The sequence below is a fragment of the Amphiura filiformis genome, chromosome 3 (genome assembly GCF_039555335.1).
Source record: "Amphiura filiformis chromosome 3, Afil_fr2py, whole genome shotgun sequence".
Taxonomy (NCBI): domain Eukaryota; kingdom Metazoa; phylum Echinodermata; class Ophiuroidea; order Amphilepidida; family Amphiuridae; genus Amphiura; species Amphiura filiformis.
This window is the reverse complement of record NC_092630.1, coordinates 73,861,312-73,888,632: the sequence shown is the minus strand read 5'-3', so window position 1 is coordinate 73,888,632 and position 27,321 is coordinate 73,861,312. Positions and strand designations below refer to the sequence as shown.

The 27,321-nt window shown below is 36.9% G+C and overlaps 2 protein-coding genes across 2 annotated transcripts; both read right to left on the bottom strand.

The window, feature by feature from the left end:
- Positions 1–368: 368 nt before the first annotated feature.
- Positions 369–8,364, bottom strand: LOC140147492 (uncharacterized). Its single transcript, XM_072169270.1, has 3 exons — positions 8,246–8,364; positions 5,073–5,556; positions 369–1,070 (listed from the first exon to the last, which is right to left on the bottom strand). Exons 1-3 carry the CDS (start codon positions 8,362–8,364, stop codon positions 369–371), a joined length of 1,305 nt encoding a protein of 434 aa, XP_072025371.1.
- Positions 8,365–10,615: 2,251 nt separating this feature from the next.
- LOC140147491 (uncharacterized) lies at positions 10,616–10,951 on the bottom strand. Its single transcript, XM_072169268.1, has one exon. It carries the CDS (start codon positions 10,949–10,951, stop codon positions 10,616–10,618), a length of 336 nt encoding a protein of 111 aa, XP_072025369.1.
- Positions 10,952–27,321: the final 16,370 nt, after the last annotated feature.

The following is a 27,321-nucleotide window of genomic DNA, read 5'->3' as shown; positions in this document are numbered from 1 at the left end:
GTGATCATAACCTCTTCTGGTTTGCCCTTAATTTTACCATAGATTATCTATAAATTTACGAAGGACAACAAAATAAACATATGCTGAAAATTCCAGTTGATTCTAATACTCCGTTTTAATTTTATGGGTATTTTTGTATATACTAATTTCCCATAGGTCACTGTGTTAATTTAAATGTCCGGATGCAGACTAAAAAAAACCTTGATCAAAAAAATTCAGGGCGCCCTTCCCACAAAATACAAGCGTTTTATATACTAGACGAAAAACCTTACACCCCTGCATATAACACCCCTCGACATCCTTTTGCAGAACGAGCCTGGAGAACGGCAAAATGACTGCATGTTCTTTATAAGAATATAGACATGTTTTCATTCTACTATGGGACGATTGCGACCAAATTTGTCATGGGAGTCGGCATGTGTATTTGAAGCAAATGAAGCCAACAGAGACACATCTGCCCCCAGACATACACTGGCGATAATCTCAGCCAATTTGCGGCTTGAATTTGGACCCCCTTGACAACCGACCATTGCTAAACATTGCGATTGTGTCGGCAATAATGTACCACCCCCTACAGTTCCTATGGCAAGACTAGGCATTTTCAATTCAACATCTACGTGCCCCAGATCTCGACCTTTCTGAACATTTAAAAATGCCTGCGAGCATTCTCCAACGGAGCCCAAATCTTGACCAAAAGCAGCAAACGTGGCGGCTATCATATTGGGAACATTACCGATTTGAACCGAAGGCGTCATGGCTCTGTGATGGTGATCTCGATACATTGCAAAGACGCGCAATAATTCATCAGCCGTTAATTTGAGTACTGATTCGATTAAGCCATCCGGTATTGAAGCTCTTGCAACAACTGAAACACCACGCCCAAAGAGAGCATTCAGCGAAGATACCTGCTTGTCTCCAGAGAGGATGTTTTCTACTGTGAAATTATTGATTTTGATATTCAATTCCTTGACGTTGTCTACGATCCAATCACAGCAAGCTTTGGTGCAGGTGCTAGACATGTTTTGTCCTGCCGCCTCTGCAGAATCATAGGCGAAAAACACATTCAGCCTCTGTGACATTTGAGGAAACGAAAGAACGAAGGATAGTTGGTTAGGGATCAAATCAAAACTCAACAGGCGGTTGACCGCCGGTTCCGGGCGATTCCGTCCGGTTGTTAGAGGTCATTGCTATATGAATATTCAAGAATGCACGAGTAACAACCGCCGGCCGGTTGGTTTAAGTACCCAACCGGAGAGATTTACAAATGATACGTTTATTTCCCAGTCACAATAGCGGAAATTTCACGGTCTCAATTTGTCAGCGAAGTGGTTACATAATTCCCTGGTAACTGGATCACGCACCTTTTGGAATTGGTAGTACATGTCATAGACTTTGTGTTGCGATCATTTCGATCGTGGTGCAGAACTCAAACGCGTGATCCAGTTGACATAGTGATAATCAGATTACACGTAACACTTCGCTGATGAATTCAGCATCGAAGTGGTTACGTAATTCTCTTGTTTACCGGATCACGCTATTTTGGTATGCCTCCCAGTAATTGAAAAACAATTATCAAACACGAATCACATGGTTTTATTTAAAACAAACTCATATTGAAAACAAATAAAACAGAAGGCTCTCAAAATGCGATATTTAAAATTCCCGCGCCGAAATTGCCTGTGGCAATGACGTCATGGTTATTTGTGCTCAATTGTCGCCAGCCTTCATTGTGTTACTGGGCGTCAATGCCACAGTCAATTTCGGTGCCCGGGAAACTTGAATATCGCATGTTGAGAGACGGCTGTTTTTATTCGTTTTGAAGGTCAAAATGAGTTTGTTTTAAAGGTCATTCATATTGCTCGGACAACATCATAGCATTGACAAGCTAATATTATGAGGACAATGAAAATGACTCCTCCTTTTTTGAGAAAATAAGATGTTTAAAATTGATATTCCGCAAAAACCAACTTAAGCGGTAAGTTCTTTCGAACGAGACAGATTTGACCTAGTAAAAAGTTGACGTCATGAAATGAAATGTGCCTGCTTTGAGAGAAGGGACTGTAAACGCTCTCAATGCACAGAACTTATACTGTTGTTGGTTTAAGAGAAAAAGTCTAATAAAGTGTTACAAATTTAATGTTTTTTAAACATATGGATAAAATCACCCGCTTCTTTTTCATATACTAGTAAATTGTGATATTACAGTTCATAATATCAAGTTGTTGAGAAATATTTGGACTAAACAATAAAAAATATTTTACACCAATTTTGCCGTGCAGCTTAGAATTTGAGCGTGATGTATATCCATATTGTATTTATTATGCAAATAAACAATTTCAATGGCCTTTTGTTTGAACTTTCCCGATTTCTCGTGGTACAAGGTCGCATATTATACACATTACTGAATGTCAAAAGAGCTCATATCCAGGGCACATGTGTATGTAACATGACTCTTCATTTACTGTGACGTCACCAGTCTCCTGCCATGGAAATCCATTTTGCTTCGAACGGGGGGAAGGACCGTATATTTGTGTACGAGGCAGCATTTTACAAACACAATTTCTACAATGACACCTTATTTGTGACGATAACTTATTCCATGGCTGAGTAACTTTCTTTGAAAGACAGAGAGGTCTTAAACTGAACATTGTCTGCGCTCATCTCATTGTTTTGAATGAATGAGTGGGTTAATGCATGAATAGAAGAATGAATGAAAAATTATTTGGAGTATATCATGTTAAATGAAAAGTGCTAGGATGGGATTCACAGGTGGATCTAAATGGTTCAACGCATGTCAATCTCTCTTGCTGGTCACTTCTTCATAGTGGTCAACGCAAGTCAATCTCTCTTGCTGGTCACTTCTTCATAGTGGTCAACGCAAGTCAATCTCTCTTGCTGGTCACTTCTTCATAGTGGTCATTTGCAAGAAAGTTCTAATCAACCATGGTTCGATTATAAGATCTTGATAAGGCTCAAGCTATTGGTCAGCTTGAGGCTGGCATACCTCAGAATCAAGTTGTGGCAATTTTTGGAGTTTCCCGCAGGATGATCTCGAAGCTTAAAGCCAAGTTTTGTCAGACCGGAGATGTCAAAGAAAGACCCAGAAGTGGCCGCCCGAGAAAAACAACGGCTGCAGAACAGTTCCTTACTCATATGTTTACTGTTGCAAATGGCACAGACAATGGCAGATTTGGCACATTTTGTTTGAGACCTCCTTGTCTTTCAAAGATAATTACTCAACCTTGGTCACAAATTTGGTGTCATTTTTGAAAAGAAAGAACAATGTTTGCTCTGAATGTTTGTATTGATATGAAACAATATGGAAATATTTCTGATATATAGCCGTTTTGGAAAGTTTCCAAACTTTTTGAGGAGTATATAATATTCATTTCGGGGTCACAATAGTTCATGCTTAAAATTTCACGGTCACAATAGGGCATACTTGAAAGCACGGTGATCGATAGTCGTGTGTTATTATCTTCTCTGGATTTAATTGGCTTGTCACCAAAGCAAGTTTAATAATTTTGGAAATAGTTTCTTGCTAATGGTTAAAATAGTTTGAATATATTACCATTGTGTAGATTAGTTAATTTTAGTTACAATTTAGAAGTTCTGATTTTATTATTTCAAATCACACAGGCCCGTATGCTGTCTGTTCAATTAGCTTAGATTCTTGTATTTTTAAGATATTTGAAAAAATATACATTTTTGGTCAAAGTCATCAAAGAAAAGTGTTAGCACAGCCTTAGACCCAATGTGATTTTAACTTTTCAAATTCCAAAGTTCAATTTAAAACCACATTTCTTTTCAATTTTGCCTCATTTTAGGCAGTTACTTGGGTCCACCAAAAGGTTTCGCGACCTTTTCACAAATCGAGTGGAACGGTCCATTCTCAACTTAGGGCATAGACCCTATCCAATTCAGCAAAACAATCTATCCACCAATATGTCCTGCCATTTCAATTATTATACCGTTCCGGTTTATTTGATAGGATCTATAGGTGATGATGGTCCACCTGTTTTTGTTGCATGAAATTATATGCGCGATTACGTTTTATGCATAACATTTTGCTGAGCATTATATTTTTCCTAAACAATGACGTTAAAATTATAGATATCGTTCTTATTTCAACTGGTTTACAATGTAAATTGAGCTTTGTTTAATACCATCATTTCTTTCCAAGAATATATTTAAATACGCAAGAAATGTATTTATATAAGCTGGGCCTATTCTAGAAAACCTTAGTTCATATTCACATTTTTATAATAACGTAATGTTTCAACAGTGGGGTTTCAACACAAATTAGGCCTACTGGCAAACATAGCTATTTACCTGGACAATACTTACTGATGCGGATGGTCGAATACTATCTCAGCGCATCTAATTATTATAACATTCGTCCCCATTGCCCTAAATAGATTGATTCAAAAAAGTTTATGGTACCCGACGTTCTACGGCTTTTTATAAAAAAATATCGCGGGAAAAGACCAAAATTAAAAAGAAATGGGGTTTCAAATTGAACTTTGGAATTTGAAAGGTATAAATCACGTTGGGTCTAAGGCTGTGCTAACGCTTTTCTTTGGTGACTTTCACCACAGTGTTTTATTTTTTCAAATATCTTAAAATTACAAGAATCTAAGCTAATTGAACAGACAGTACTATATATAACTTCAGGCAGCCATTTTTTTCACATGTGGAGGGAGCGTAACCAAACTGGCTTCGTAGGAAACTACAATTTGCGATCTTTCCGACATATCATCATAATCTAAAAATTATGATAATATGTCGGACCAACAGAAAATCATCCCGTTTTAAGTACTACAAATAAATAGGGAGAAGTTGACAGTTTGCTCGCAGATTTAAGTTGGAACATGTGTAAGTATTACAAATATGGCAAAAAATCGGGTTTGAAAAAATAAAGAAAAAAGATCGTACATTAAGGCTTTAAGATAACATATTGTCATAACTGAAAATGAATTTGAATTCGATACTTTTATTTGTTACAAATTTGATAATTCAACACCTAAAAAGTGATGTACAATATTATTATAGCTTATAATGCCCATCCATACCTCCTCATCGATGAAGAAATCCAAAGATTTCAGCCGAGCTCTGCTTGACACCCCTGCCACGACTTCGTGAAAGATTGGTAAACAGCTTTGAATCCAACCTCCAACTTTTTCCGCGTCCTCTGCACTACTGCAATAAAACGTTGGTGCTCTAATGATCCGCTGCCGGTACGCATGTGCGTCAACTCCACCGGCTTTATTCAGAAGAGCGGCACCTCTTGAAGCAGAAGCAAGTAGAGCGCCTTCTAACGTAGACGCTGGAACAAAATATGTACCACTAGCGTACTTCCCGTGGATGTCAATCGGACCAACGACACCAACAGGTATGCGAATAACACCGATAGCATTTTCTATGTTAGCAATAAGATGCTCTTCGTCAAATTGGGCGTTTGGCTCCCACCAACCATCGAGGTTACTAAGGGAAGTTTTGGTAACACTTTCAACCCATTTACGTCTGGCATCGGCTGCCTGTTGACTATAGTCGCCTCTGTGAAAAATGAAACAACACTGATTAAAAGGGTTATTAATACTCTATGCGTATACAGGTTTGGAAGGGTTCGGTCTTTGAGCTTCTTTGTGTAATTGGTCGATTTACGTTGGAATCTTTCTCTCTCTCTTATTTATTGTATTCACTTTGTCAAAACGTTACAATTGATCTACCCTATGGCTGCCATATAAAATGGCAAGTCAATGGTTTTTACAGAGATTCTGGTTTTTACCTTCTTATGTTTTGGCAAGTTAAAATACATTTTCAACTTAGGCCTTTGTTTTTCCCACCTGTATGTTAATGAGTATTGATCATAAGCACCACATAATATTATTTGCAATTGAACACAACAATTGATAGAGTCGCGCAGTGAACCCTGACACTTGAACACAACACTTTTGATGGAGTCGCGCAGTGAGCTCTGACCAAAGTATTCTAGCCATAGCTGTAGTTTTTGTTATTATCTTTAAAATACGTCATAATTTATTTGATAATTCAATAAAATGTGGTTTTAAGGTAATACATTATTTTAAAGTGTTGCGATTTGGTAGTTCACAACATCTTGCGAATGGTAGTGAGCTTTGACAAAAATTGCTCATTTCCTTGCGAGCGTGTAGAAGAATTCAAATATCACAGAAATACTTTTGTAGGTCCTGTGGTTCTTGAGTTATGTTGTAAAGAGAGCTGAAACAACAACACTTTTGTAAAATGTACATAACTCTTTAACAACAATAAGTTAAGTTTTATTGGCTGCTTCGACCAACAATACCGCATCTACCCTTAAGTTATTCCAAACATTAGTGCAGGCAATAATTGGGTATGGCTGCGAGGTTTGGTCTCCATTTCTGTTAAATAAACTTAATAATAGTAATTTTCTTTCATTATGTGATAAACTACCAGGTGAATCTCTTCATATTAAATTTTGTAAAGGAATTTTGGGTGTGCATAAAATATCTACTAATCATGCTGTTAGAGGTGAACTTGGTAGTTTTCCTTTACTTATTCATATGATTAGTTTATCAATTTTAATTGATAAAAATATTGGTGGAAATTAAATGTTAAATACCATAAAGGTAGCAATGACCTTGTGACAGATGCATTAATTGATAATAGAAGGCTTCACTCATCAGGTATATTTTCATGGTCATCTGGTATATTTAATAGTTTAAAAACGATTAATAGGTTGGATATACGGTATGGGATAAACCCAATGTTATTACTTTATCTAACTTTGATGATATTGTTCATAGTGTTATTAAAGATGTATACAGTGATTTATGGGTTAAACAAATCACTTGTTACCAGGCTAAACTTAGGACATTTTGTCTTTTCAAAAAAGCTTTTCGTTAGAAAATTATGTCTTGATGATGAACCGTTCCTCTCATGTCTCGTTTTGTAAATTAAGAATTAGCGCACATCAGCTAATGATTGAAAAGGGTCTTCATTTTAATATTAAGCCTGAAGATAGGATTTGTAAGTTATGTGATAGTAAAGATGTTGAAGATGAGTTTCACTTTGTTATGAAGTGTTCTTTTTACAATGACTTGCGGATACGATTGCTTGATAATTTTAGAAGCATCTATGGCTTTGACAGTCTATCTGATAGAGATATCTTTATACTTATTATGAGTGTACATGACTATGATACCATCCATCAAGTTATTCAGTTTGTAAACTCATCTTTTGATAAACGTATTATGCATGATATTTAATCATTTTGTTGTAGTTTAAAAATTTAACTATATTGTTTATTTTTACCTATTTGTATCTGTTACAATGTATTTGATCATATCTTATTGTAAGATGAAATTTGTAAGTAATTTATTGATTACACGAAGACGTATGAAACCCTCTTTTGTGGAGGTGAGAAACGGATTAGTCTATATACCTTAAATTTGCGAAGACCCCATGCACAGGCGGTCGCAATAAGAATCGTGTAATGTAGACTTGTTGTGATTTGATAAGGCCCCGAAGTCCAGCCGTGACCTTGAAATGAACCTGGACAAAATTGTCTTTTCGTGAAGAATTGATGCATTGCTCATAACAATCCAACATGATCTTTCTCTGGTATACTTGATTTGACCTTCATCATATCAAAAATTACTAGGTAGACAAATCCAGAATACTCACGTCATTAGCTTTCGCCATCTTGGATGTTCGCTTTCTCAAAAGTGACTTGGTTCACTACTTCTCCCGCGGAAACCGGCTGTAGTCTCATTCCCAGGGTACGATCAAATTTGATTCTGTTGCAATTAGTGGTGAGTTAACCCCTTATTGTTCTTAATTTGACTGGCCTAGTTCTAGATCGTTCTTTATCAGTTATTATTGAATTATCATCATTTTAAGACAATATTTTTTCTGTCTGTCCATCTTGGTCTCGTTCATGTGTAGATGTGTATTAATTTAATGGGGTGAGCGATGTGTGGCTGCGTCGGTAAGTGCAATAGCACGTACCAACTTCTTTCACTAAGCAGTCGATATGCACACGATATTTCAACTTAGAATGGCATATTTGTAGATACTTATTATTGATATTACTGTTCGTGATTTTAATTTATGCACACTACAGATGTTGCTTGCGTAAATACCGATATTTTTAACAGTGTCGGTTTCTGTAACAAATTTTTTATTACTTACATTTGACCACAATGTTTGCACACAGACATTTTATAAATTGATTTCAACTTACCTGTAAGGAATAGACGATACCGTTCCACCTGTAATTGGCTTATCCTCCATGAATATTGCTGACGAATGCACGAAACGTCCTCGCCCAAAAACACGACTTCTTCTCAAGAATTTCAACATTGTCGATAGCAAAGTTTGTAAAAGATTGAAAAACGTCACACTTTATGTAAAAAGGTTTTTGACTTTACTGGGTCCAAATGCACCACACACAATAGGCTCAAAATTATATATTATTGACAGCTTACGTTTATTATCAATTGTGCAACGAACTAAAAAAGTTCAGTTTTTGTGTATATATTTTTTAACTTATATTAACCAAGCGTGCATGTGGACTGGAAGAGTGATTTTTGACATTTCTATGGCATAATAATAATAAGGCATTTATATGACTCGATCTGTCTGACAGTATATGAATTAGCTACACTGTATTTGAATGGGGCTTCAACTTCGTCAATACTGCTGCTTTCTTCGTTTTATGCCAAATTTTTCATTTCAAAAATACGAAATGACAATTTTAATGTCTTATCTTTCACTTTTTAGTAATTTATTCTTTTACACTTGAGTTGGGATCACTGAATGGGCCTTTCATCCGATTCCCCTGTCTTCGTACGCGATAGCACAATCAGAACGCTAGTCACTAGCTAGCTATTGTTATACACACGATGCAGTCATGTCTACAGTAGAATTCACCACGACCTTTGCAGGACTTAAACCCCATTAAAAGCTATTAAACCAAGATAACACTCATTGAAAACTGATTAAATCAGATCTTCTCTGGTTGTGCACATGTGTCTGTTTTACATGTTCAATACGCTGGTATTATAGTTTCAGTTGGGTAACCGGTTATAAAGGAAACGCAAGGAAACAATGGTATGTGGACCTTTGTTCACGAAATGAGACAATGGGCTGCTTTTTGTTAACCAGCATTCTTGAAAATGAGCAACATAATGATTGTTGACTTAACACGGTTTGGAAATAATTTCTTCATATTTTTGGTGTTATCTGTCGTTTACATATCCTTCCTAAAACACAAAAGTGCGACTATTTCCAAACACCTAAATTAGCTAACAATTTAGGACATGTTACAAAACTATATTTTCTAGAATTTCATAGAATACTTTAAATGTAGCTTATACCGTTTTTGTGGCATCCTTCAGAACTGAGCGGTCCGTTACCAATATTTTCGGTCAAATCTCCATTCAATTAACACGGGGAGTTGGCTAGCTATGAGCTAGCTATGCCTTGCCCTCACTCATATTTTACGAAAGTGCGACTATTTCTGAACATCTAACCTAGCTGTAATTTTAGGTCATGTTAGAGAAATATATTTGCTAGAAGTTTGGAGAATACTTTAAATATTGGCCGGTTATTTTTCACACAGTGATGTTAACTAGGCAAATCCCCATACTTATAACGTACGCTATTTGTAGAGGTCACGCGTCAATGGTGAGAGCACTGTGTATTGTGTATAGGAAAACGGACAGTAACTGCAGTATGAAGGCTCACTCGGTCGGAAAGATTCGAGCCAGATATACACACTTGTGGGGTTATGGCTAAGTCTATTTGTAACTAGCTTAATTCATTGGCTGTATATATTTTTGTTGTTTGTCTCTGAAGAATCTTTCTGTTTTTATATATTCTGAGTAACCTCTTGTATCATCCTCCGTGGTGTCTTTTGTACCTCGCCCGTTGGAGACACCATTAGCTAAAAGTAAATAAAATTACAAGCGACGTTTCGGCAAATTAACTGCCCTTCTTCAGGATACTGACCAGCTATATTGTTAAAACCTGTGTTGTGCACTGTTCAGCCGGTTTCTATGCATAGTTTGGCAATGAATAAATATATCCTAAATCATAAAATATTAAATATTTCATGGATGATCATTCTGATCAAAAACGGACAATTGTGTCGCAGTAACGGCGATTTTTCTGTTGTCCCGTTTATTTAAAATAAATGTACCTTATTTATTTATAAACACACCTTATTTATTTATAAACACACCTTATTTATTTAAAATAAATTCACCGTCAACTTAAAGGGGTCATTAAATAACGATATCCTAAAATGTTTCTCAGTGTACTTCGGTTATATTTATAAATGCGCTTTTATAAATACGCACGTGACTACCTCCGCGCTGCCATAACAGCTTGTAGATAGTAAGTCTCGAAGTGACCTTCTATATAGCGGGTGGTCTTCATAAACATTTGAATGCCAAGGCGGAACAACATGAGATTACTGTGGAGCAAAATGGTCTATTTTGTTCAACTTTGTGATTATATCGTAAACGTTTCCGTCGTTGAATATTTGTCCGTCGTAAAATACTTTCAAAATGTTGTTTTTGATACCTTGACCTACCTTGACCTATGGCGTTCACTCCAACTTGGGGTTGAGTGGTGCCATCTGCTTCATGATGTCCTGCCACTTCCATCTGTCTTGAGCTAGTCTGCTAGCTTTGACCAAAGAGTTGATGTTCACTTTGCTACAATCGGCTTTCAGGCAGTCACTCCATCTTTTTAGTGGTCTCCCTCTTGGGCGTTTGCCATGGATATGTGCCTCAAATGCTAATTTGGGAAAACGTGATGGTGGCATTCTCTGGATATGGCCGAAGTATCGGAGTCTTTTTGTTGATATTCTGTCCAGGATGGTAAACTCCAGGGTTTTGCGAATGGTGGTGTTTCTGATCCTGTCGAGACGTGACACTCCCATTATTTTACGAAGGCACATTATTTCAAATGTTGAAAGTCTGCTGTATCCGCTCCATACAGCAGTATTGAGAGGGTAAGTACTTTGTAGAGCTCGATCTTAGTGCTTCTCTGTATGTCTTTGGCGCTCCATATCTTGTGGAGTTTCTGAACAGTCCCTATGGCTTTCCCAATGCGTAATTTCACGTCTTCTGTGCAGGATCCCGTTTGACAGAGCTTCCCTCCTAAGTATGTGAACTCCTCAACCTGGACTAAACCTGGTGTTTCATTTCATGATTTTTATATCTATCTTTGTGTACTTTTTGGTGAATGCCTGTACTTCAGTTTTTCCTATGTTGATTTTCAGTCCCAGTGATGTGCTGCTTTTATGCACAAGGTCAACCAGAGTTTGTAAGTCGTTTTCACTCCCAGCAACAAGTGCAATGTCATCAGCGAAGCGTAGATTATTGATAAGCTGTCCCTGAATGTTTACTCCTATGTTTGTGTCGTGTAGAGCATATAACATGACCAGCTCAAGAAGGATATTAAATAGCTGAGGTGAGATCACGCACCCTTGTCGGACTCCAACTATAGTAGTAAACCATTCTGTTAACTCTCCGTTAACTCTTACAGCGCTTTCAGATTTCCGGTAGAGTGCTTCAAGGAGCTTAATAATTTTGTTGGGGAATCCGAAGAATCCAAGTGCCTTCCACAGGCCCTCCTGCCACACAGAATCAAAGGCCTTTTCGAAGTCAAAATTTTTCGAAGTTCGAAGTTATGTTTTTGATAACATAATAATTCGGACCCCCCCCATGTGTAATAATTTTGCTATGTAACTAATACTTAAATTTGATGATTTTTATCTATAGTTCCTATCCTTTTCTGTGTAGTGGTCAAAGCATAAGGATTTGGTCACGCTTGCTGGTCTTAGTATGTCGTGCCTATGAGTCACGTGCGCTATAAAATAACCGAAGTACACTGTATATTGGAAGTAACATAGAGCCCTCTCGAGTAAACGGCACGTGTGTGGTCGGGTATGCCTTTATGTTCCGTTGTGCGTTTAGTAAGTTAAGGTTTGTCTTCATACCCCTTATCATACACGGGTAATTTTTTGAGGGTATTGATCATATTGTTTGCTTTTGTTTTTGAATTGAACTCGTGAATCTCTGGTGTGAAAAACCCTCAAAGGGACACTCACAGATCCGGTGGTGATCTTGTCTCGGTCCCAGCCGGTTTGTGTTCCTCCGTCACTACGAAGGAGCACAAATCGGCTGGCACCGAGACTAGTGGTGATCATAACCTCTTCTGTTTTGCCCATAATTTTATAAAGGACAACAAAATTAACATAATATGCTGCAAATAGTTGATTCCAATACTCCGTTTTAATTTTATGGGAATTTTGGTATATAATAGTTCCCCATAGGCCACTGTGTTAATTTAAATGTCCGGGTTCGGATCCGGACAAAAAGAAAGCCTTTATAAAAAAAAATGAGGGCGTCCTTCCCACAAATCTCGAGGGTTTTATATGCCAGATGAAAAACTTTACACCCCTACACACAACCTTCCAAACTCTTTTGTAAAACGAGCCGGGAGAACGTGTGTTAATGATGTCACAATTGAAATCTATTTTGCTGGCAAGTCATTTCAAGAATGATATATCATGATATAGGCCTAGAACGTTTTCGACATCATTATTAAAAGGTTATAAAAGGTTGCCATATAAAGGACATATAATAAGGGGTATAAAACATTTTCATAACATTCAAAAACATTTGTTGATAATCTACTGCAAATCTTATTTAAGTGTTAACAAAATGTTTGGCAAAAAATGTTTGCAAAAAATATTTAACAACAACATTTTGAGAACATTTTTAAAATAATGGTGTAGTGTGTTTTAATACAAAACGTTTAAAAACGTTGCCATACCCTTATATAACCCTACATTTAACGTTATTAATACGTTTTATCTAAACCCAAACCCAAAATACAACATGTTTAAAACGTTTAAAAACATAATTATTTGTGTTTGCTGGGCCTATATGACATATTTTCATTCTGTTATTGGACGATTGCGACCAAATTTGTCATGGGAGTCAGAATGTGTATTTGAAACGAGTGAAGCCAACAGAGACAAATCTGCCCCCAGACATACACTGGCGATAATCTCAGCCAATTTGCGGCTTGAATTTGGACCCCCTTGACAACCGACCATTGCTAAACATTGCGATTGTGTCGGCAATAATGTACCACCCCCTACAGTTCCTATGGCAAGACTAGGCATTTTCAATTCAACATCTACGTGCCCCAAATGTCGCCCTTTCTGAACATTTAAAAATACCTGCGAGCATTCCCCAACGGAGCCCAAATCTTGACCAAAAGCGGCAAACGTGGCGGCTATCATATTGGGAACATTACCGATTTGAACCGAAGGCGTCATGGCTCTGTGATGGTGATCTCGATACATTGCAAAGCCGCGCAACAATTCATCAGCTGTTATTTTGAATACTGATTCGATTAAGCCATCCGGTATTGAAGCTCTTGCAACAACTGAAACACCACGCCCAAAGAGAGCATTCAGCGAAGATACCTGCTTGTCTCCAGAGAGGATGTTTTCTACTGTGAAATTATTGATTTTGATGTTCAATTCCTTGACGTTGTCTACGATCCAATCACAGCAAGCTTTGGTGCAGGTGCTAGACATGTTTTGTCCTGCCGCCTCAGCAGAATCGTAGGCGAAAAACACATTCAGCCTCTGTGACATTTGAGGAAACAAAAGAACGACGGATAGTTGGTTAGGGGTCAAATCAAAACTCGACAGGCGGTTGACCGCCGGTTCCGGGTGATTCCGTCCGGTTGTCAGAGGTCATTACAACCGCCGGTTGGTTTAAGTACCCAACCGGAGAGATTTACAAATGATACGTTTATTTCGCAGTCACAATAGCGCCTACTTGAAATTTCACGGTCACAATATCGCATACTTGGAATCACTTGACAGTGATCAATTTTTCTTAATAGTGTGTAAATTAGCTTGTCCCCAAAGCAAGTTAATTTTGGAAATGATTTCTCGTTACTGGTTAAAGGAAGTCTCCGGCAATAACACCATTATGCCTTATTATGTTGGAAAAACAATTATCACGCACAAATCACGTAGTTTTATTTAAACAAACTCATCACAAAATTGACTTGTTTGTCATAGCCTGACTCTGGCATATTAAGATGCATGAACATAATTTGTCATTACTGAAAATGAATTCGAATTATTGATACTTTTATTTTGTTAAAAGTCTGAAGATTAGATACCTAAACAGTAATGTATTATAGCTTATAATGCACATACCTCCTCATCGATGAAGAAATCCAAAGATTTCAGCCGAGCTCTGCTCGACACCCGTGCAACGACTTCGTGAAAGATTGGTAAACAGCTTTGAATCCACCCTCCAACCATTTCCGCCTCCTCTGCACTACTGCAATAAAACGTTGGTGCTCTAATGATCCGCTGCCGGTACGCATGTGCTTCAACTCCGCCGGCTTTTTTCAGAAGAGCGGCACCTCTTGAAGCAGAAGCAAGTAGCGCGCCTTCTAACGTAGACGCTGGAACAAGAAATGTACCACTAGCGTACTTCCCATGGATGTCAATCGGACCAACAACACCAACAGGTATGCGAATAACGCCGATGGCATTTTCTATGTTAGCAATAAGATGCTCTTCGTCAAATTGGGCGTTTGGCTCCCACCAACCATCGAGGTTACTAAGGCAAGTTTTGGTAACACTTTCAACCCATTTACGTCTGGCATCGGCTGCCTGTTGACTATAGTCACCTCTGTGAAAAATGAAACAACACAGATTGAAAGGGGTTAATAATAGTACACTTACGTACGGTATACGGGTTTGGAAGGGTTTGTCTTTGAGGTTCTTTTTACGTAGGGTCTTTACACAGATTCTGGATTTTACCTTCTTTTTTAATATTTTGGCAAGTTTTCATCTAAAGTCTTTGTCTTTCTCATCTGCATTATTTGCACTTGAACGCAACACTTTTGATGGAGTCCTACAGTGAGCCCTGACACTTCAGAAATATATAGCAGTTTTCTATTATCTCAGGTTCTATTTTCCTATTGTCATTTCGAATGTGTAAATTTGTAAGTCATTTATTGAAACCCTCTTTTGTGGAGGTGAGAAACAGATTACTCTAATAATACCCCAAATCTGCGAAGACCCCATAGGAGAAGAAAAATTTTTGGTAAAAATTACATTTTAGCCAAAATGTCAACTGTAAAGTCTGGGGTAGTTTTGGTCATAATCCGTTTTGGTCAGAATCCGTCAAATGATGAAAGGGCCAGAGCAAATTATATTAGTTGCGACAGGACGAATACCTACACTACGATCCGGATTCCTATTGGGGCCGCCTGCACAGGTTTACCTTCGCCATGGTACTTGGCTGGTACTGTGCAGGGCAGTATCAGTGACTACAAGTGCAGTACCACTGCAGGTGGGTCTTGTGCAGTAACAGCATTGGTACTATGTAGGTACATTGTGTGTACCAGTCAGGTACATTGGCGACGATGAACCTATGCAGGCGGCCGCAGTAAGAATCGTGTAGTGTAGATAAACTGCGATTTGATAAGACCACGAATTCCAGCCGTGACCTTGAAATGAACCTGGACAAAATTGTCTTTTCGTGAAGAATTGATGCATTGCTCAGAACAATCCATCTAATTACATGATCTTTCTCTGCTAGCCTTGAAATGACCTTCATCATATCAGAAAATTATTAGGTAGACAAATCCAGAATATTACTCACATTTTTAGCTTGAATAACTAGTTTTATAAATTTATTTCAACTTAGAATAATTGCATAATTCGGTTTCCGCAATTGCCCGAAAAAGGGCGGCAAGTTTCTGAAAAGCGTTTCCGCTTGGAATGTAGATACTTATTATTGATATTACTGTTCGCTATTCTAATTTATGCACACTGCAGAGGTTGCTTGCGTAAATACCGATATTTTTTAACAGTGTCGGTTTTTGTAACCAAAAAATAGCCACATTTGTTCCCTAGACTTTACCTAAACATCAGACGGCAGGTGATTAACACTTAGAAATAGAATTAAGAGAACCAGCATATAAGGCCATCTAAATATAGACTATTGCAATACATCGCGTTGTGATAAAAAGTTGAATTTTGGACATCGTTTTCAATGTGTTTTTTTTTTTAAATAAGGAAATGGTTTACTTGCCCCAAACTTCCCACATAGTCTTGACTCAATGTCCGCTAGCGCTTGGTATTGTTCCAATTTGACGGTTTTAGTATAAATTGATTTCAACTTACCTGTAAGGAATAGACGATACCTTTCCACCTGTAATTGGCTTATCCTCCATGAATATTGCTGACGAATGCACGAAACGTCCTCGCCCAAAAACACGACTTCCTCTCAAGAATTTCAACATTGTCGATAGGAAAATTTGGAAAAGATTTAGAAACTTCACTCTTTATGTAAAAAGACAGCTGCAACAACGGTGGTGAAAAAGATTTTATATTATTTGACTTGTGAATCTAGCTGGATTAGTTTGGATTTACTGAGACCAAATGCACCACACACAACATATAGGCTCAAAACTATTGACATCTTAGTTTATTACCTATTGTACAACGAACTCAAAAGTTCAGTTTTTGTGTATAAATTTTGTAACTTAACCAAGCGTGGACTGTAAGAGATATCTTTTTTTATTTGTATGGCTGAAAGAGTTGTTGAACGTGGCACATTTTGTTTTTACCCTTCGGAACGACCAACTAAATATACGAATTATCATTCACATATGAAGAGCTTTGTTTCAAAACCCCTTACATCCACTTGCCCATTTTGAGAACACATCAAAAAGTCATCAAAAAAATCACTGATATATGGGGGTTTGCAACAAAAGCAGTGTTTGGCGGGATGCTTGGGTACAATGAGCATCCCGCCAAAAACTGCTTTTGTTGAAAAACACCTTATATCAGTGATTATTTTGATGATTTTTTGATGTGTTCTCAAAATTGGGAAAGTGGATGTAAGGGGTTTTGAAACAAAGCTCTTCATATATATATTAGTGTAGGTTGTTAATGGAAATGGATAGTTTGCTTCCAATAAAAACAGCACGAGGTCACTTTTCACATAATTAGGTAAAACGTTTTCTAAAGCAGTTAGATATCAAGTGGGATTGTTTCATACAAGTTATTACAAGCACTATCAGACTTACAAGATTGAATACAATACCGCTCTTTTCAAACTGAGATACCAATCTTACAGGTGCGAGTGATCAACATGATATGATACAATGCAGAGGTACTGCGTGAACGTACTAGTGCAGCGCGATATATATTCTGCCCTGTTTTAGTTTCACTTTTGACATTTTCATAACCTCTATTGTAATCACATTTGATCATTAGCGGAAGTTGCAACGAAATATTATTAACGGAAGCAGCTGTAATATTTGCACAGTACCAGTTTGCCAGTTTGTTGTCCACATTTACTCCCACATATTTTACTCCCACATATTATTTGACTGCTCGCTGCATAATTCGTAAGCTATGGGCTAGTCAAATTTTTAAAAAATACCCACCACTAATTGCAACAGAATCCATTTTGCATGCATCCATCTCCCAAAAACTCACACAAAATCATATCAAAATTCCCCAAAAATCCAAGCAGTGGAACAGTGCCTAATTTGCATAAATCCAAAATGGCCGCTTATGCAGGAGTGAAATTTCAAATTTGATCAAACCTTGCTAAAAACCATATCAATGTATTACTTTTGACCTTTTTGCCAATAACCCAAGGACTATATGTCGGGTACTGGTCAAACTATACATTTTCTAAATCCTTATGATGATAGCAATACATTGGTATGGTTATTAAGGGTAGAGTAGGTCTTGTTGGTCGAAGCAGCCAAAAAAAAATCAAATTTTTATTATCTAAATCAATATATTATTGAGAAATAACACTTTGATGTTTTACAAAAGTTCATTCTACAAATCATATACTTTGAAAACTTGCTGAATTATTGTTGCTAATGAGTTATGTACATTTTGCAAAAGTGTTGTTGTTTCAGCCTTTTTTACAACATAACTAAAGAACCACATGACCTACAAAAGTATATCCGTGATATTTGAATTCTTCTACACACTCGCTATGAAATGATCAATGCAATTTTTGCCAAAGCTCACTATCATTCGCAAGATGATGTGAACTACAAGATTTGACTAACTTTGAAATTTCACCCCTGCATAAGCGGCCATTTTGGATTTATGCAAATTAGGCTACTTGGATTTTTGGGGACTTTTGATGTGTTACTAAATATGCTTTTCTGAAATGAATGGTGATTAAATGGATTCTGTTGCAATTAGTGGTGGGTTAACCCCTTCTTTTTCTTAATTTGTAGCCTACTAGATTACGGACATAATTTGTTTGTTATAATGATTGATAATGTTGATCATGGGATTATGGTTGAATTGGTGAAAAAAGCATATATCAGGGTCTTTTCATATGCATTGCTGCAAAGAATCCACAAGGCTGTTGAAGATTTTAACTGAATTCCATAAATTACACGAATTTTTATTACAACAAACTCAAATCTTATACAATGTGATGATAAAATATTGAACCACTGATAGAAACGTTTTAATAACATATAAATGTTGGGTTATATAAAGGTCATGAAAATTTTTTGTTTTGCATGAAAAATACTACAACGATATCTTTAAAATGTTGTCAAAATGTTATTGCAAAATATTTTTTGGCAAATATAATTATTTGCACAATATTTTGTCAACATTTAATAACTTTATATAACCCGACATTTATAATGTTGTCTGAACAATATTTTGTATTTGCTGGAATATCTTACAGCTCACAAAGTTTCAATGCCCGAGAGGCTGCTGTGTTAAAGCAAATCATGTTGGACAATGTTCAGTTTTGACGTGACAAAGAAACGCGTAAACAAATATTTTCACGTCGTTATTTAAGTAAATGCCGGGGTAAATACAAACTCACAACGATTTTATTTTTACAAAGACATCATTACAATACCATTTTAAAACTTGAGCATGTCGAATATGTGGATAATGATGACCACTAAAGAAATGCTGATGATATAACATGCAATAATCACAACGATTTTATTTTTACAAAGACATCGTTACAATACAATTAAAACTCGAGCATGTCGAATATGTCGTTAATGATCACCACTTAATATTATTTTGAAATGGTTGTTCAAAATCTTAGTTCTGTTTACTATGATAAAGCCTAGTATCTGTTATTTACGCGCAACAAAATGAGTAAACCTTGAAAATAATTTGTGTAATTTTTCAAACACCAGATCATGTATAATCGCTGCGTAATGTTTTATACAACAATATTGTAAGAGTGTAATGTGCAGTTGTCGAAACAAACAAAACAAAGTAAAAAGAAACCCTTATTCGTGAAGGAGCTACAAGCAATATTGACAGATATATTCAAGTGGAGATCCTCAATCTTTTTCTCAAAATCGTGTGATGTGCCCTGAGTAATTCAATTTGATGATTTATCTTTGTTTACAAAGTTACATGAGTATGACATTTTGGGGGAATTCCCCTCTCAAATTGAGCAAAACAAGTTGAATCAAATCTAATTTGGAATATTTGGAAACCCCCTGAGGTTGTAAAGTGACAGTGATGTAATGGAATTCCCCTAAGGAAGTGATGTAATGAGAAACGTTAATGTTATAAGTAAGACTTGGGAATTTCCCAGATTGAGCATAGTGTGAAGGTAGGAAATGGCCCATAATAGAATGGGGTTTTTTCCATGCTTGATATATAAGAAGATGGTCACAATTATTGTCACAGTTTATTGTGTTCATTTGGGCTAGCTACATTGTAGCTAATATGCTTACAGTCCAATTCCTTCAAAGAAAGGAAATTGCGAACCAGAATTAATTTAAGTAGTCAATGCACTACTACCTGCCAGTGTTGTCGGAGAAGATCTAGAATACGTCAAAGAACGTACTTCTTCAACGAAAGGAAAATATATTCTTCTGCCGATTTGCTGAAGTCTGGTTAAAGGAGCAACACAACTGTCAAAATAAGTGGGAACAACTGCATCGCTGTCCTGCTTCCTGAAGATATTGTGTGAAAGGTGGAAATAGCACCAAGTTTGGAGAAAGCAGCACAAGGAGTTAAGTTTAGAGGGCAGCGCAAGGAGATAGCGCAAGGAGAAAGCAACGCCATATTTGTGTGACGATTTTAAGCGCAAGGATATTTATCAATGCAAGTGTAACAAAGGACTTCGCTGATTTTCGCAGGGCAAGAGAATAAGGATATACATCAGCCGTCCAGAACATTATAAGAACTCTTTATGATCACCAAGAAGAAGAATGCTGGCTAAGTACTAAATAGTTAAAGAGTGATTATATTTGATTAGTGTATATGTGCATTTGTTGTCATTATATTGTACCAAACAAAACTTGCTTTCAATTAAAGACTTAGATTTTGTTAGCTTAAACAAACAGTGTATTTGTGTTGTGCATTCGTGTGAGTTCGGGTAAAAGTTTATTTTGGCCTTGAGTCAAGTACGACTCGTAACAATCGTTACACAATAGTAATGTACTGCAATTGTAATGTACTGTATTTTGTAGAACTAAAATACCTTGATAAATATACAGACAATATCCTGGCACATTTTCTGAGAGTCAAGACCTTATGTCAAATATTGTGTTTATAGGCCCATCTTATTGTTGAAAAGTCACCCCATTTGGACTTGTGACCCATAAGTTAGACTCCCGTGTGTTGATATAATTATTGGCGATGCGAGTTTATCGTAAAGTAACTTATGCGAGTAATCTTATGCGAGTAACAAATAATGATGACAAAAATATTGGTACAAGTATAGAATAATAAGTTGAACAAATAAGAGAAAGGATAGACGAATGAAAGGAAAATAGGACAGGTAGATAGATTAATAAAATGAAATGAAATATAAAATGAAAATGAACCTAAAAACAACAGAGGATGAGAAATGATGAAAGAATGAAAGGAAAATAATGCAAGTAATAACAAATGATGACGTTAAGAACGAAAAAATGGATACGAATTAATATAGACCTAATACAATTAATTGAATCGAATCTATGAAAACCCGATTTTCGACATGTAAAGGTTTCCGTTTTTACTTTGATGTCCATTGAAAATTATATAAAAAATAATGTCTTCAGGCAGGCGTTATTGACGTGAAATCTCTTTTTTTGGATAATATACACGATAACCGCATGCAAATAACAAAATATCAATTTGCCTTTCAATAGACGTGAATAATTACTTTTAGCAGTGAAATTTTACTACAAAAATCCTCCACATATATACGTCATATATACGTTTTTAGAAGTACTTTCATCGGACGATATCTTTTATTGAAAGATATATTCAAAAGGAGGTCCTCAATCTTTTTTTTAACATCCTTACACAAAAAGTCAATAGTAATGTACTGCAGTGTACTGTTCTTTGAAGAACTAAAATACCTTGATAAATGTACAGACAATATTCTGGCACGTTTTTCTGAGAGTCAAGACCTTATGTCAAATATTGTGTTTATAGTCCCATCTTATTGTTGAAAAGTCACCCCATTTGGACTTGTGGCCCATAAGTTAGACTCCTGTGTGTTAATACTTGACGATGCGAGTTTATCATAAAGTAACTTTCATTTGAAACAAGCGTTAAGAATACAGATGCAAAATAAGTTGCATAATATGAAGATGTTTTCCCAGGTATGGCTCCTCGACTTTGGCATCGGATTGGTGAAGTTGCAAAGTTTCACTATGAAGAGTGTAAAAATTGGCCATATTAATGTGCATTGCTTCAATTCGACGAATTACTAAGTCATATACCAATAAATTCTAGTTTTTACAATATACCTTGATTAAGATAGAAATATGCTCTCGATTCAAAGTGTATCTGTTTCATTTAGAGTTCACTAGAATCCAATATATTGGAGCGACTAATGGTATTCAGCCGTGACTGCAATGTTTTGGCGACAGACTTTTCAGTTCCAAGACCGAATGCCTCTAAGAAAGCCTGTCTGTATCGTGCGTTAGTCAGGTTGTACACAACAGGGTTAACTGAAGCATTGACTAACGAAGTAACGCGACCAATCCAATTCAGTAAATTATAGTTTTCAACTGACATAAACCAGTTGCCACCGTAGCCTAAAATGACATCTTGTAAATTGACAATTTGAAATGGAAACGTGCAAAGAAAGAATATGACAGCACTGATTATCACCATCCGGACTACTGCATTTCTTACACTATTATTTGCGTTCGTTTCACCGATATCTCTCTTGCTTACTTTTACCACAATCAACGCGTACAGAAAAGAACTTAATATGAAAGCAAGCGCAAATTGTATGACATCGATCAAAGAAACGATTGAAATACATGAGTTGCAGGACCTGATACAGGCATAAACAATGAGAAGATCTTGTCCATTGGCAATGTCATCCGGTAATATGTAACACATTTGTCTGGTAGATGTTGGCATCATATAGAAAATTGTCAGTCCAAATGAAAGAATCCAGGTAACAATCACTAATGCCACAGCTCTTGTCGTTCTGTTCAAGACATGGTGTCGCAAGGAGTGGCATATCGCAAAGTATCTTTCAATTGAAACAAGCGTTATCATGAATACCGAGGCAAAATAAGTTGCATATGTAATGATGTTTGGCAACTGGCAGCTGACTGGTGCCTTCCAAGGTATGGCTCCTGAAGTTTGGCTTTGGATGGGTGAAGTTGCAAAGAAAATCCAAACATGTCTGGTTGCCATTATTATCAAATAGCCAGCATCTGCAACGGCAAGATTACCCAAGTAAAAATTGGTCACATTCTGCATTACTTTGACTCGAAAATGACAAACAAGAAAGCGAGATTATTCGAAACACCAAGAAATGCAACAATCGGTAACACAATAGTGATAAACATCGTATCTCCTTGGCTATAAGTGATCCCCGAAGCATCTTCTTGTGTTAAATTTAAAGTATTCATGGCATTGCAACTCTCAGCCATGTTGGTATCCCGGGTTGGTATTTTAATTGAACGCTATTGAAGAAAGTAAACGAAACTGAGAAGCCAACACCACGAGTGTGACGATGGAAGTCTCACAATAGAATGACAACAGAATGTTTGCTTACGACAAACAAGGAGAACAGACTATAATAATAATCCAATTTTGATTAATATGAAAGCAATGACATTATTAAAGCATGCATTCACTAATTGATTGAACAAAATATAAGTGTCGTGTGCCTATATTTGAATAAATAAAGGCTGGAAATATAGTTTTTGTGTTACTTTCAAAAGTAATTAAAACAATTTATCGTGTGTTTCTAATCATTTTTATATATTGCCATTATCGTTATGGGACTGGATATTAATTTGTATGTGAATAATAAAATCAAATTAAATACGCATACGACGAGATATTAGAGAGCTTGCGAAATGGCGTTACTTTAACTTTAACTTTAACGTCTAGAGGATTATAGAGATTATGTATTCAAAACCACCTTGGTTTTGAATACATAATCCTCTATAATCCTCTAGACGTTAAAGTTAAAGTTAAAGTAACGCCATTTCGCAAGCTCTCTATTATTCGGTAAGTGGGTCAAAAGCATCAATTGCTTGGTCAAGAAAAAAACCGTTTTCCTTTCACAATTTGGTTGGATTCAGTTGAGATAAAGAAATCTCGTTATTGATTATCAGTAATAAATGTGACAAGTATTGACATGATTGAGGAACTATGAAAAAAAAGGATTAATGGCAGTAGCGTAGCCAGCAGGGGGAGACAGGGGCAGACTGCCCCTGACAAAAAATGAAAGAAAAAGTGCCCCTCTGACCAAAGGGCAAAGTAAAAGAAAAAGGGCAAGGAGCCCCTTTTTCATCAAAATTCACCCCGAACATGGGCAAAAATAGTGTAAAATACAAATATTTGTCACAATAAAGCAAATTTCGTCTCGATCATGGGCAAAAATAGATCACGCGCATATCGCCCCAATAAAGCCTTTTTTGGAAGCTCGAAAACATGTACAGTCTCTCTAAAAACAAACATTTCATGTTGCAACTGCAATTTTTTTCAGCTGTGCCCCTGAAATTTTTTTGACCCTCCCCCCCGACCAAGAAAGCTGGCTACGCCCCTGATGAATGGTCGAACAATTTGATGATTATACCTTACGGGATGTGAAGAGAGCGAACCGTGGTTTGGATTCCAGAGGGAGGGTGTCTGTAAGAGGCACAGCCATCAGAAAATGAATAACTGAGATCGCGCCAAATAAACCTACTGCAGTAATTTTCCTAGTCTTTAAATAAAAGAAATTAGGCATAGATGGGAATTAAACCCGGTACCTCTCGGTTCTGAAGCACTGGATAGTACCACTAAACCAACTACCTATCTGCACTAAAACCTGTGATATTAATCCTTGATAATGCTTAAGGGGGTACTACACCCCTGCCGAATTTGGTGCCTATTTTTTGCATTTATCTCAAAAATTATAGCGCATTGGTGACAAGTAAGATATGTATGTTATAGGGCCAAGGACTACAACTACTGCACTGGAAATTTCTATCAGCACAGACAACAGTTGTGGTGTTACAGTCAAAAATGAGGGAAAACCAATATTTGATCAATAAATCAATAACTACTTGTCTTGAGTTGCTGTATTTTCAGTGCAGTAGTTGTAGTCCTTGCCCCTATAATATACATATCTTACTTGTCACCAATGCGCTATAATTTTTGAGAAAAATGCAAAAATAGGCACAAAATTGGCTTGCCAGGGATGTAGTACCCCCTTAACGGAATAAATCAATACTACATGTAATGTACGATGTCATTTCAATAACTGCTCACTCAATCCTCACGTCATTCAAATAATCAATAGAAAAATTAAGTAAATAAATAAATAAATAAATAAATAATACAAAAAGAAATAAATCATTTTATATTCGCTGGAAAAAATAAAGCAGCATAATAAAAGAGATGGAATAATAAGAAGTTTCGACCAAGCGACTATGGTAGGCCGCAACCGCCATAACGTGGAGCTACTACGCGTAGCTGACTTTTTGCTCCGTGGAGCCAAATTGACCAATCATGTTAGAGTTTTTCATTACTCGGAGGTAAAACTGACCAATCAAGTACGACTTACTCATTACGTGAAGCGAATTTGTTCATTAAGAATTTGCCAGACGAGCTTCACGTAGTTGCAAGATATCCTCGGTCACGAAAGTTATGATTCAAAAAGTAGTTTATGAAAAGTACGAACCGACTTATTATTAAGGGGTGGTGCAATAATTATGTGTACCCCGGGGGTGAATTATAGGGGGCAAAGATTTTTGGCAGGCCAAAGGGGGGCAAGCATTTTTGGCAGGTCGAAAGGGGGGTCAAGCGATTTTTGGCAAGTCAAAAGGGGGGGGCAAGCAATGTTTGGCACAGATATTTTGGGCACCGTTTCTATATACGGCTTAAAAAGGCGTAGGAAAACGTTACAAACACGTTCAAATATGCAAAATTTCAGGCTCGCTGCGTTCGCATTATATGTTAAGACATTTAAGGTTTTAAATTCGGGTTCCCCAAAATCTTGCATGTGTAAGGGGGGCCAAAGATTTTTGGCACGTCAAAAGGGGGGAAAAGGTTTTTGGCACGTCGAAAGGGGGGCAAAGGTTTTTGGCACGGCCAAAGGGGGGGCAAGCGATTTTTGGCAGACCATTTTGAGAATTCACCCCCGGGGTACACATAATTATTGCACCACCCCTAAGATGGACATGCACTCATATGGCTGGCCGTAACATTGACTATACACTAATGGTATTCATCCTGTATAACTGGTCGTGGTTTATTTACATTCGATTCATTTAAAATCCACATAGTAAACATTAATTTTGGCAAGAGTTTTCTCTCTCTGGAACGAGGATGCATCCACTGGTTCCGCGTAATGAAAAGATCTAACATGATTGGTCAATTTAGCTCCGCGAAGCGAAAAGTAAGCTACGCGTAGCAGCTCCACGTAGTGGCGGTTACGGCCAGCCATAAGCGACGATCAGAACAGCATCGAAGAAATCACAACGCCTTAGATCGCTCGGCCATCCTACTCGATGTCAAACCTCTAGCGTTACGCAATATTGGCACATGCCCCGGGACATGCCAGTGGGTAAAGATCCTACGTAATACAAAAACACGGAAGAAACATAAAGGGTCTATCCCTTCAGTTATACTAACCAAATAAATATATAGAGGTCATTGACATGTAACCAATTGAATACATGAATACAAAAGCCACCTAAGTCCATGCGAAGTTATTTTGAGAGAAAAACCCGTGTATCATTTTAATTCCTTCAGTTAGATTTACCTGGTCAATATGGTAAGTTTTACGTGCAAATGAGTGGATTAACCTGTATTAGGTATGACGATTAGCATTTCAGGGACTTCGTGGGGTTCATTTTAAATTTTGGACTCAAATCATGGAATTGGGTGATTCTTTCATGCATGCTATTTTTCACATGCCCAATAGACACAGAGAATGAATTTGAATTGTTCTTTCATGCATATGACAGGCCTATGTATAGCAACAATTTCCCATGCTTAACTCAATTTGGCCAAAGTATGGACTTAGGTGGCTTTTGTATTCATATATTCAATTCTTTGTATACCTTTGTGTAACAGTGATTCATCACTGTATAATCAACATATATAAAGAGGTATATTGGGCGTAGACGCAATCATCAATGCGGGAAGTATAAAATGTAGTCGCCATTCGTGCACTTTTTTGAGACTACGGCTTTTCCGGAAGCAGTCTTGAACCCTGAATTTAGAGGTAAATTTGGGGTTCTTGCATGGAATTCAAAGTAAATACGGTATATCATGAAAAGACCCACCGAGAGGATTACGATACTTACTCAGAGTTTTTATTTGCAAAAATCGACGATCAAACAAATATTAGAAAAGAAGCAGTACCAGATATCACTATTAATTCCACGGTAAGTTCAAAACGCATTGAACATGCCAAAATGCAGTCACAAAATTTATAATATTACTTAATCACCAAAACGAATTGCAACGATTTAATTACCAATTTATGACTATCTGATCGTGAAATACTAGATAAATAATATACACTAAGATACTTTGATCATTTCGTTTATGACTGAGATATAAGCTGTGTCAAAATGATTCTTAACCACAATTTGTTTCAATGCAAAGAACTAAAATATCTTGATAAATGTACAGACAATATTCTGGCACGTTTTTCTGAGAGTCAAGACCTTATTTCATATATTGTGTTTATGATCCCATCATATTGTTGAAAGGTTACCCCATTTGGACTTGTGACCCATAAGTTAGACTGCTGTGTG